Source organism: Choloepus didactylus, chromosome 1 (genome assembly GCF_015220235.1).
Source record: "Choloepus didactylus isolate mChoDid1 chromosome 1, mChoDid1.pri, whole genome shotgun sequence".
NCBI lineage: Eukaryota > Metazoa > Chordata > Mammalia > Pilosa > Megalonychidae > Choloepus > Choloepus didactylus.
Window position 1 is genome coordinate 15,388,897 of NC_051307.1, and position 12,784 is coordinate 15,401,680.

The 12,784-nt window shown below is 36.1% G+C and overlaps 1 protein-coding gene across 1 annotated transcript in view; it reads left to right on the forward strand.

The window, feature by feature from the left end:
- Window positions 1–12,784, forward strand: part of SYNJ1 (synaptojanin 1) — a 121,440-nt gene that overhangs the window by 18,711 nt on the left and 89,945 nt on the right. The window contains 2 exon segments of the mRNA XM_037832529.1: window positions 9,094–9,180; window positions 10,697–10,964. Of these exon segments, the coding sequence (XP_037688457.1) occupies window positions 9,094–9,180; window positions 10,697–10,964 (355 nt within the window).

A 12,784-nucleotide genomic window follows, 5' to 3' on the forward strand; every position in this document is an offset into this window, starting at 1 on the left:
TAACTCATTTCACTCAACATGATGATTTCCTTTTCTTGTGGTATCTTTATCTAGCTTTTGTATTAGAGTGATGTTGGCTTCATAGAATTAGTTAGGAAATTTTCTCTCCTCTTTGATTTTTGGAAGAGTTTGAGCAGGAATTTTAATTCTTCTTGGGATTTTGGTAAAATTCACTAGTAAAATTTCTTTGTTGGGAAGTTTTTGATTATGTATTCGATCTCCTTTCTTGTTATTGGTCTGTTGAGAGCTTCTATTTCTTCTTGAGTCAGTGTAGGTAGTTTGAATGTTTCCAGGAATTTGTCCATTTCATCTAGGTTATCTAATTTGTTGGCATACAGTATTTCATAGTATCCTTTCATAAGCCTTTTTATTTCTGTGGGATCGGTAGTAATGCCCCCCTTTTATTTCTTATTTTAGTTATTTGCAGCCTCTCTTTTTTTTCTGTCAGTCTAGCAAAAGGTTTGTTAATTTTATTAATCTTTTCAAAGTACCAACTTTTGGTTTTGTTGATTCTATTGTTTTCTTATTCTCTAATTCATTTATCTCCAGTCTACTCTTTGTTATTTTCTTCCTTCTGCTCACTTGAGTTTAGTTTGCTCTCTCTTTCTAGATCCTTAAGTTGTGAGATTAGGTCTCTTCTTTGAGGTCTTTCATCTTTAATGTAAGCATTTAGAGCTATAAATTTCCCTCTGTGCACTGCCTTTGCTGCATCACATAAGTATTGTTATGTTGCAGTTTTGCTTTCATTAATCTCAAGATATTTATTTCCCTTGTAATTTTTTCTTTGACTCATTTGTTGTTTGCATGTGTTAATTTCCACATATTTGTGAATTTTCCAGTTCTTCATCTGTTAACTAATTTTAGCTTCATTCCATTGTAGCTGGAGAAGATACATCATGTGATTTCAATATTTTTAAATCTTTTGAGACTTGTTTTGTGACCTAACATGTGGTCTTTCCTAGAAAATGACCCATGTGCACTAGAGAAGAATATGTATTCTGCTACTGTTGGGTGAAGTGTTCTATGTATGTCTGTTAGATCTAGTTGGTGTATAGTATTGTTCAAGTTTTCTGTCTCCTTATTGATCTTGTATCTGTCTGTTATTGGAAGTGGGACATTGAGGATTCCTCTTATTAATGTAGAACCATCTGTTTCTCCCTTCAGATCTGTCAAGATTTGCTTCACATATTTTGGGGCTCTGCCATTATATGTATATGTATATGTATAATTGTTATGGCTACTTATTAAATTGACCTCTTTACCAGTATATTGTGACCTTTGTCCCTCATAACAATTTTTGAGTTAATGTCTGTTTTATCTGATATTTTGGTTACTCTTTGTATGGAATAGTTTTTTTCCATCCTTTCACTTTCGACCTACTTGTGTCTTTGAATTTAAGGTGAATCTCTTTCTGGCAGCATATAGTTGGGTCGTGCTTTTTATCCATTCTGCCGGTTTTTGCCTTTTGACTCAAGAGTTTCATCCATTTACATTTAAAGTAGCTGTTGATAATGCAGGACTTTCTTATGCCATTTTGTTAATTGGTCTTTGTTAGTCTTACCTTTTTTGTCCCTCAATTCTGTTAATGTCTATTTCATATTTATTTGATTTTTTATAGTGTACTGTTTTGAGTGCCTTCTCATTTCTTTTTGTATACATTTTTCATAGATTTTTCTCTGTGATTACCATGTGGCTTAAATTTAACTTCCTAAATCTATAGCAGTCACATTTGATATGATGCCAACTTAACTTCAGTAACATATACAAATACTGTTCCTATACCCTTCCATCCTTCTACCTTTTTGTTGTACTTGTTACACATTAGATCTTTATACATTGTATGTCCAAAACCATAAATATATCATTACTTTTTATACATTTGCATTTTAGAATCTGTAAGAACTAAAAAGTGGAGTTACATACTAAAACTACAGTACAATAGCACTGGCCTTTATAATTACTCATATGGTTACCTTTACTAGAGGTCTTTATTTCTTTATGCTGCTTTGAACTACTGTCTAATGTCCTTTCCTTTCAGTCTGAAGAATTCCCTTTAGCATTGGTTGTAGGGTAGATCTAGTGGTGACAAACTCCCTCAACTTTTGATTATCTGAGAATGCCTTAATCTCTCCTTTATTTTTGAAAGACAGTATTGTCAGATATAAAATTCTTTGTGCAGTTGTTTTCTTTCAGCACTTCAAATAGTTCATCCCACTGCCTTTTTGCCTCCGTGGTTTCTGATAAGAACTCAGCACTTAAACTTATTGGGGCTTCCTTATACGTAATGTGTTGCTTTTGTCTTGCAGCTTTCACAGCTTTCTCCTTGTTCTTGGCATTCAGCAGTCTGACTACTATGTGTCTGCGCATATTCTCTCCATGAGAGAAATGAATAATTTCTGTATTACTATATTAGTGAGTTTATCCTGTTTGTGGTTTATTGGGATTCTTGAATGTGTATATTCATGTCTTTCATTAAATTTGAGAAGGTTTCTGCCATTATTACTTTGAATATTCCTTCTGCCTCTTTCTTGTTTCTGGAACTTCCATAATGCATATTTTGGTATACTCTACATTGTCCCACAGGTCTCTTAGGTTCTGTTCACTTTTTTTTTTTTTTTTCCATTCTTTTTTCTTTCTGCTCCTCAACCTGAATCATGTCAATTGTCTTATCTTTATGAGGTCACTGATTCATTCTTCTGTCAGTTCCAACCTGCTGTTGAAACTCTCTGGGGAATTTTTCATTTTAATTATTGTAGTGTTCAAGTCTAGTATTTGTATTTGTTTCCTTTTTAAAATTTCTTTCACTTTATTGAGATTCTCATATTGTCCATTCATCATTTTCCTGATATCCTTTAGTTCTTTTTTCCTGTTTTCCTTTATCTCCTTGATCATATTGTAGATATTTGTTAAAAGTTTGGTATGTCCAAAGTCTGGTTTTCTTCATTGATTGTTTCTGAATTTTTATCTTGTTCCTTTGGATGATCCATCATATCCTGTCTTTGTCTTATAATCTTTTTTTTGCACACTGTATATTTTAATATTTTAATGGGTTAACTCTGGGCTTTAGTTCTTTAAATTTGTATCCAACTCTTTTTATGACAGAGATTTCCTTGAGTCAGGAGTAACAAACACAAACAAACCAATGCAAGAGACACTTTTCACAGAGTTTGGAAATTGGCTCTGCATTCGTTAGTGCTCTCCTTCAGACTCTAGCCTTCCTATCAAGAAGAGCATTCTGGGGCAGATGTGAAGTGCAGGGTCCTCTCTGTGTTTTCTGAGCCAGCGTCTTTTCCTGGGCTTGTACTGGCTCTTGGCCTTGGGAATTCCTTTTTACAGGAATCTGAATGTCCCCTCTGTTCTTTATGAAATAGACTTTCTTCCCTTTCCTGCGAGCTCTACTTCATTTCTTAAAGTCAGTAATCCTTTGCCTCAGGACACTGTCTCAAATTTTCTTATATTGCTTTAGTTGTCTGCAAGCTACTTCTGACTGCAGGGCAAGTTCTGTGGTAAGCCAGATACAAGTTTCCTTGTTTAGTCTTTTAGCCTAAACATACAGACATACAGACACTCCAGTATATGCATAGGAGCTAATCTGATCACTCTGGAACAGGATCAGGAACGCAAAATTGGAGTGCAGGTTGGCTCTCACACTGGAGAAGGGGTGGGAGAAGGAATACCAAGGGCAAGCTTCTCCTACAGTTTTTAAAGCAGTGTTTTCTTGATTCAGCTTTCACCCAGGTACTGCAACCTTTTAACTGTTTTCTAGAGTTTTGAAGAAGATGGCTTTGCCAGTTTTTGCTAATTGTTCAAAGATTCTATGGGGGTACAGCACACTGAAAATGTTATGCCTTCCTTCTTCGTCAACATGTGCCTGGAGGCACTCTCAATTTGATTTTGTCCATTAAGTGAACTTAACAGCTGCAGTGTTCAAAGCCCCTGTGTTAGGTTGGTACTGTGTGAGATATAAAGAAATGTGACCTCATTTCTATTGCTATTTGTATGCAAATTATTAATAGTATAAAATAAAAGAAAGAGAAGTACTTCTAGCCAGAGAGATCAAGGAAAACATCAGTAAAGTAGTAGAATTTTAATTAGGTATTTAAGGATGGGACCCATTTGAAAATATAGAGATGACTAATGGGTATTCCAGATGGAAAGAACACTGTGATCAGAGAACATAGGGTAAAGAATGTGGAGCATGTAGAGGGACAACAAATTATTCATTTTGGCTGAAGCATGGGATGGATGCAAGGCAAGGGAAAAAGTAAAGGTAGGGATGGGTTGAATAAAGTATTTATAAACATCACATTTTATCTAAAGGTTATATACATTATATTAATGTAGCATAGATTTTCTTATTTTAAATAATCTCTATAGTAGAAGATTCGCAAATTATTTTCTAGATAGTCATTTAATTAGGTGCATACCGTTTACGTTGTGTATTTTTCTATATTTTATAGAGTTTTATAAAATAAGGCATTCTTTATTCCCCACTAAAAAAATATGGTATCATAGGAATTTATCTTATCAGTGCCATTTATAGGTTAAGTGCTGCTTAATTTAGGAATATATAAATGTATTTTTAAAATATGTTTTTGGTGATTAAATTTTTAAATTTTAATTTTGAAACCATTTCAAATGTACAAAAAATATTGAAGTTCAGTGCAAAGGACTTTTTTTCTTTCTGATCTCTTTGATAGTAAGATGCTGACATGATACCCCATGGTCCCCAAAGACTTTATTATGTATTTGCTAGAAAGATATTCTCCTGTCTGGTTACAATATAACCATCAAAAGATTGTCAGTGATAATCCTCTGATACCATTCACATGTTACCAATTGGCCCAATTATGTCTTTTTTTGCAAATGCATTTTAAAATCACACTTTTTAATTAGTTGTCATGTCTCTTTAGTCTTCTTAAATCTGGTAAAGTTCCTCAGTCTTTGATGTTTATGACCTTAAAACTTTTGAAAATGAAGGCCACCCGTTTTGTAGAAAGTCCCTTAATTTGAGTTTGTCTGATGGTTCCCCGTGCTTAGATTCAGGTTATACATCTTTGTCAGGAATGTAACAGAAGGGATGCCGTGTTCTTTTCATTGTATTCCACCAGGTGGCACACAATTTTGACTTGTCCCATTAATATTGGTGTTTACTTTGATTAATTGGTTGAGGTGGTATCTGTCAGGTATTTCCTTGCAGGCTCTTTTTCCCTTTATGATAAGTGTTTTGAAGGAAAGTACTTTGAGACTATGTAGTTATCCCAGTCCTTATAAGACTTTCAATTTATGGGCTTATTCAGTGGGTTATAATCCATTAGTCTTGCTGTTTATTTTGATCCTCAAATTCTCCCAGATTTCACCAGTAGGAACCCCTAAAGTTGGCTTCTGTATTCTTGTAGCTTGCCTCCATTATTCTTTGAACACTTCCTTACTTTGTGGCACAAGAGTATGTTCCAGACTCATTTTGTACTTCCTTGTCCCTGTCCTGGAAACAGCCATTTCTCCAAGAAGTCCTAGTTCCTTTTAGTGGAGAATGGTTTTTAGACATGAAGGTTTGTATGCTAGGTGTGCTCATTGCTGTTGGAGTGTTGCCAATCCTAGGTCCTCTCAAAGGGTAGAGCTAGGGAATATATGTAAATATGTGTGTTCATGTATATATAATTATCCACACACATTTATATATATGTTTCTATATCCATCTATCTGCCTAACTACCTACTTCTCTTTCTATATTTCTCTCTTTCCATATTTTTAATTCTTTTCTCTGACCAGGAGAAATCTGGCTACCATTATCCTTGATCTCTGAATGAAACCAAGCTCCTGTTACCCTCCTCCACTGCATGCATGCCCTCCTCACCCCATCGTGCTCCAACACTCTGTCCTGAGCTGCTCTCCTCTTCAGATACCTTCCCCATCCTCTCAAGAGCCAACATACCATGATAGGCCTCCCCTAACATCCCCGGGTAGATACCATCCTCCTCATCCCCCTCAGACTTCAATACTTCAAGCCTGGCTGCCCTTGCCACCAAGTGGGTTGTGCTCTTCACCCCTCTCTAGCTTCAACTCCATGCACAGGGCCTTCCTTCTTACTCCATCTAGGCGCTGATGCCCTATACCGATCCTCCTTCCATCTTCCCCAAATCTTTGAAGCATATATGGGAGAATAGGAAAACATCTTACAGTCATCTAGATAAAAAATGTATATGTTTAGGTGATTTGGAGCTATTTATCCCAGAAAAACATGGTCTTAAATTTAATCTATTCCTATGGTTGTAAACTCATTGAATGATGAGGTTGCTTCAGTTAAAGCCAATCCATTTCTGGTATTTTTGCATAATGGTAGCATTAGCAAACCAAAACAGATCCCTACCTCCCTGCCACACACTCATACAAAAGTTAACTCAAAATGTATCAATAGCCTAAGTAGGAGAGAGAAAACCATAAAACTCTTAGAAGACAATATAGGGAAAAGCTTCAGGACCCTGTATGAAGTAATGGATTCTTAGATATGACACCAAAAGCACAAGGAGGAAAAGAAAAAAATATGTCAGTTAAACTTCATCAAAATTAAAAACTTGGTGGAACAAAGGATGTTATAAAAAAAATGAAAAGACAACCTACAGAATGGGAGAAAATATCTGGAAACCATATGTCTGGTATGGATATATGGTAATCCAGAACACATAAAGAACTGCTACAACTCAACAACAAAAAGACAACTCAATTAAAAAGTCCTTGAACCGACATTTCTCCAAAGGAGGTATACAAATGGCCAATAAACACGTGAAAAGATGGTTAACATCATTACCCATTAGGGAAATGCAAATCAAAACCATAATCACATACCACTTTACACCCACTAGAATGGATGTTATTTAAAAAGTGGACAATAACAAGTCTTGGCAAGGATGCTAGTAGGATATAAAGTGATGCAGCCAGTGTAGAAAACAGTTTGGCAGTGTAGAAAACAGTTTGAAAGTTAAACATAGAATTACCATATGGCCCAGCAATGCCACTCCTAGGAATATACCCCAAAGAATTGAAAACAAGAACTCAGATACTTGTATACCAGTTTCGTTGCAGCATTACTCACATTAGTCAAAAAGTGGAAACAACCCAAGTGTTCATCAACAGATGAATGGAAAAACAAAATATGGTACATAGATACAATGGAATATTATTCAGCCATTAGAAGGAATGAAGTTCTGAGGTATGTCACAGCTTGGATGAACTTAGAAAACATTATGCTAAGTAAAATAAGCCAGATACAAAAGAACAAATATGTTATGGTTCCACTTATGTGAAATACCTAGAATAAGCAAATACTTAGAGACAGAGAGTGAATTACAGATTACCAAGAGCTGTGGGTGGACAGGAATGGAGAATTATTGCTTGATGGGTACAGGTTTCTCTTTAGGGTGATGAAAAAGTTTTGGTGATGGATAATGGTATTGTAGCACAACATTGTGAATGTAATCAGCATCACTGAATTGTATATGATAGTGGTTAAAATGAAAAATTTTGTGTTGTGTCTATGTTACCACAGTAAAAAAATATTTAAAAAGAGGTAAAACAGGCAGGGAAAATGAGATGGTCTGGAGCCCTGGAGATGACCTTCAAGGTAAAGGAAATGATCTCTAATGAAAGTACAAGAGAGTATTAGGAAAGGCAGTATGTTGAGAAGATAACTCTTGTTGGTAATGAAGATTGACAGGAAATGGGGGAGATGATGAGGATTTGCTTACCTGATTTTTAATACAGAACTCTATAAATCTATAGGGTAGGTAGATGAGGAAAGGGAAAAAGAGATAAGAGCAAAAGTTAAGAGGTAAATAAGGAGTGAACCTCTCAGCCAAGAGTAGGGTGGGAGATGTGGCCTGGGGAATGGGAAAGGGACAGCTGTGGAGAAGGCAAGAACCTGGGAGTGAAAGGAAGGAAGCAGATGCAGGATCATATCCTTCTGGATTGTAGACTTTAGAATGTCATTATTTTTTATTGTCCTTTGAAATGCTAGCTGTGGTTTATATTTCTTTGATTCTTTGTTAAATTTTTAATAAGCGTTATTTGCTAAGTACTAGGAAGAAGTTTCGGGAACTTTTTTTCCCCCTCAATAGAACAACCACAGCATCTGCCATAGGGAAATTATTCTTCTCTGGGCTCTATTCATTAACAGGTGAACAACATTATAACAGTAGAAACAAATCAAGCTGAATGGCCAGTCTGAAGATTTCGCTATTCCTGTACTAAACAGTGTGGTTAATTTTTGCCATTAGCTTTCATTGTTTAAAGGTTTTGTCATACTTCTATATGACAAGCACTATTCTAAGTATCAGATATCAGAGGATAAATATGACGCAGTTCCTGCCTTCAAGGAGCCTAGTGGAAAATATAGGTAATAAGTATGTATTAAATGTTTTGGCCACATAGAGAGGGAGTTCTGTTAAAGAACTGTGTCTGAAGAAGTAAAGAAAGGTTTCCAAAATAAAGTGACCTTGTACCCATATTTTTATAAGGGGAATAGAATTTTGCGCAGAGGCAAAGGTAAGGTAGGAGCCTTCCAGGCAGAAGTTTGAGTGTGCAAGGCACAGAAATGTAAGAAAGTGCCTTAGGGTGATAGTGAGTTTAATGTGATTAGAGTACGGGAGCCAGGGGTAGGAGGGAGAGGAGAGTGATGAAAACTGAAGCAGAAAGAGTGTGTTGGGCCAGATTCTGAAAGATTTCTTGCCTGTTGAGGAGTTAGGTGTTATCCTATAGGGGATATCATAAAGCAGTGTGATCCAGATATTAAGAGTAGGCAAACAGCAGTGGGACAGAGAAGAAGAGCCCAAGGCAACCCCATGTACGTATGAGTATTATTAAAAGTGGCATTTCAGATCAATGGGGAAAAGGTGGATTAATTAATAGTTGCTGCTGGAAGAATGTAACTCTTTGGGAAGAACAGTTTAACTTAACTAGTTTGAGAAAATGTATGTGGTACATTTATATTAAGAATATTTGTCAGATTTAGAAAATTTTAGTTGGAATTCTGGCTTTATTTCTAAATAGAAACTGATGTTTCAGGTCATTTTTCTTAACCTAAAACTTTTTTTGTAGCATCTGCAGAAAAAGAGGCAATCAAGGGTACATACTCCAAAGTAATGGATGCATATGGACTCTTAGGTGTTTTACGATTAAATCTTGGTAAGTTTATTCTTCTGTATTATTCATCCATTTTTAATTTCTATTTTTGTTCTTCTAAGGGTTAGAGAGAGGTTACCTATATATCATTTTCAGCCTCCAGATTTGAGCTACAAATGTGGTAATGTCTTTTAAACCTTAATTAAGCTAATCTTTCCCAGAAGAGAGTGCTACATGCCCAAGCTCATGTGATTTACGTTCCAGAAACTTAAATCTTATTGTCCTATTTGAACACCTTCAGGGATTGTTGTCAGTGTCGAAAGAGAAAATCAGGGCATTGCACTTTTTCTTTGCTTCAGTGCATTTAGGAATGATGTTTTAGTGGAACCACACTGACCTTCCTGTTGAAAAGGACCTTGTTTTAGATTTAAAAGGTGAGCCTCTCTCTACCACTTAATGTTACCTTGGGCTGCAAACTAACCTTTGTAGTTCTCAGCTCGATTGTCTAAAACATTCTGACTCAAAGTGTGGCCCAAGGCCTGGTACCTGTCCAGTGAACTCTTTGTTATGGTGAATGATGAGATAAGGAGCTTGGGCCATTATGTAAATCAACACAAGGCTTCCTTCATGGATAAATTCTTACTATTAAAAAAAAAAAAAAAAGGTCAGCCCATCCAAAGGGTGAGTGAACTTAGTGATGTAGCTGATTTCCATTCTGTTACAACCTCTTTTCTCATTGTGAACTGGTAACGGTTCCCAGACCTCACTTTGGGTAGCATTGGTCTATAAAATGCAGATTTGTCATTTTTTACCAGTCTATCACATTTGAAGTATTGTGCTTAGGAGCTTTACTAATATTGTCTTGGATCTTCCTCAAAGTCTAATGAGATACTTGTTTTAACCCCTTTTTATAAGAGATGATAATCTCAGGTTGGTTAAGTTAGCATACCCTAGTTGATCCAGACAATAAGTAGTGGAGCCAAACTTCAGGGCCCCTTTTGCCTAAGTGAGTGTCCACATTCAAAGTACACCACTGCTGACTTGCAACTTTATACTGATTTCATAAGGTTTTTGTCACAATTAGATGCAAAAATCTCTATGAAAGTTTTTCTAAGCCAAATTGCTTTATAAATATTAGTTGTGACTAGAGACTTTTTGCCAGTATCATGTTTATATGCCAGTTTTTCAGCTTCACTGTTTACAAAGAACTTTCACCTTCATTGACTCATCTGAACTTCCTACCAATCAACAAAGAGAAGGTAGAGAAGATACCACATAATTTTTATTTGATAAATTTTCCACAGCTTTAGATTAAGTAGAAGAACAGTTTTCCTACATGAGAGTATAGTGTTAATGTCTAAATGCTTCATTATACTGTGTATTTAAACAAGGATTTTTCCAACTTTTGCCACAATCTAGTTGTGAAATTTAAAAATATGTCTGTGATAAATTTAAAATAATCATCATGTCAGATTTAAAAGATTTAAAAGATGAGACATGAGAAGAAAATTGGAAGAAACTTTGAATAATTTGAAAAATATTGGGACTTTTCCTCCAATTAAATCTTTGGTGTTTGCAGGTGATACTATGTTACATTATCTGGTCCTAGTCACTGGATGTATGTCTGTTGGGAAAATTCAAGAATCTGAAGTTTTCCGCGTTACTTCCACCGAGTTTATACCACTAAGAATTGATTCTTCAGATGAGGATCGCATTTCAGAAGTGCGAAAAGTTTTGAATTCAGGAAACTTCTATTTTGCATGGTCTGCATCTGGAATCAGTTTAGATCTGAGTCTTAATGCACATCGTAGCATGCAGGAGCACACCACTGATAACAGATTTTTCTGGTGAGTTTGGGTTTTATTTCCTTCCTTTGTAATCGTGGACTGTGCAAAAGCTTAGTAATTTTGGACATAACATGTTAAACAGCTGCTATTTCCAAAAATAACAAGGGATGGGCATTACTGGTTGAACACACTGCTCCTTCCCTTCTTGCCCCAGCATCCTCGGCAGAACATGGCCAGCAGCTCCTGGAGTTGGTATGTGATGCGAAACCCATTTGCTCTCCCTGAGCTAGACTGACCTTCCATTTCAGAAATTTATTTGAGACTTATTTTAAATTTAGGAGTTTATTCAATTGTAATAAAATTGTGATATTCATATTTTGAGATCCTTTCTTTGGCAGAATTGCCTTTCTAGAACCAATATTTCCTTATTTTTCTTTTAATTTTAAGATTTTAAGTAGATGATTGTTTTTCAAGAGCAACAAACCATGAAGAAGTAGTATACTGGGATATAGTCTAGTACTATAATAAAATAAAACTTATGCAGGTAACTGATATATTTCATGATGATTCATAATGTGCTGTATTATAAGCAGGCACAAATGGTAAACAGTTTTAGCCAGACCAAATTTCTGTTAGTGGTTCTGTTGTCTATAGCTGGCTTCAGTGTTGACTTTTTTCCCTTAATACCATGAGCAAATTATATTTCATTATCTTTAAATATATTATAAGACCAAAGTCCAGGACTCGTTGCTTGCAGCCTCCCTTTGTAGCTCAGATTCAGAATGTTCCCTCTTGTATATTTTCTTTCCTTTACACTTTTACCATCTATCTGTACTGTCCCGAAGTAGCATATTCAGAGCTGACCTATTTGCCCCTGGGTGTCAGAGGGCCCAAACTCAACAACTGTAGAATAGAAACTAACTGTAGAACAACAGCTTGGCCACCTAGCTCACATGGAAGTGTCTTGGCCCAGAGTAGTGTCGGGGGAGGGGGAAGGACATTATGGAAAAAGGAAGGCTTTCCAGCATTGTGTTTCAGAGGCTTGGAGCCTAAAAATTCAAAAGGGAGAGCCGGAGAGTGTGGAGGGGCCAATAGGCAGAGGAGTGGATATAAAGTCCCATCTGCTCAAAGAAGCTAGTGGTGATGGAATGCACTTTTGTCTAGCCGTCAGAATTAGGCTTCAGAAGAGTTAAAACGACAGCACCTTTTCTGGTGGAAGACATTGAAGTCCTTTGAAAAAGTGAACATGTTGCAGCTGTGATTGGGGTTGCAGTCCTTACCTTTTTCTTCTTTCCCCATTCCTACCCCACATTCCTTAGATTGAGAGATAAAGGTTTTATTGCCACAATTAGAAGTCCAAGCAATTACAGAGATATTGGCTAAGTGATCAGTAAATAAGTACATTTGCTAGGTTTAATCAGTAGTAATAATTCATTTCTTTTGTCTTTTAAATAAGGATGGGGTAGAGGCAGATTTAGATCAGGGAAAGCTTGAAGAGGTTTATCTAGTAGGAGACAGGTCAACAAAGGGGAGGTTAACACACCAAAGGTGAATTTTATTCATTTTGCAATTTCAGTAAGGATTGGAATACTCCAGTTTCACTTTGCATAGAAAAATGTAAGCTTTTAGAATTTCTCATGCATACCCTTGCGTCTTAGGAATATTTTCTAGGATAAGACAAGTAAGTTTGTAGCCTAAGACTGGCAAATGCCTATCACAAAACTCAGATAGTTTTACTCCATTGGAGAATTGAAGCTTTTGCCAGTTGAGAATAAATTTAGATGAATTAAAGCAGCAACACGTGAACAGCAAAGAAAAGTGAAAACTGACAGCAGAGGGAGAGAGTCTACCTGAAAACAATGCATTTAAGTCGGGACAAA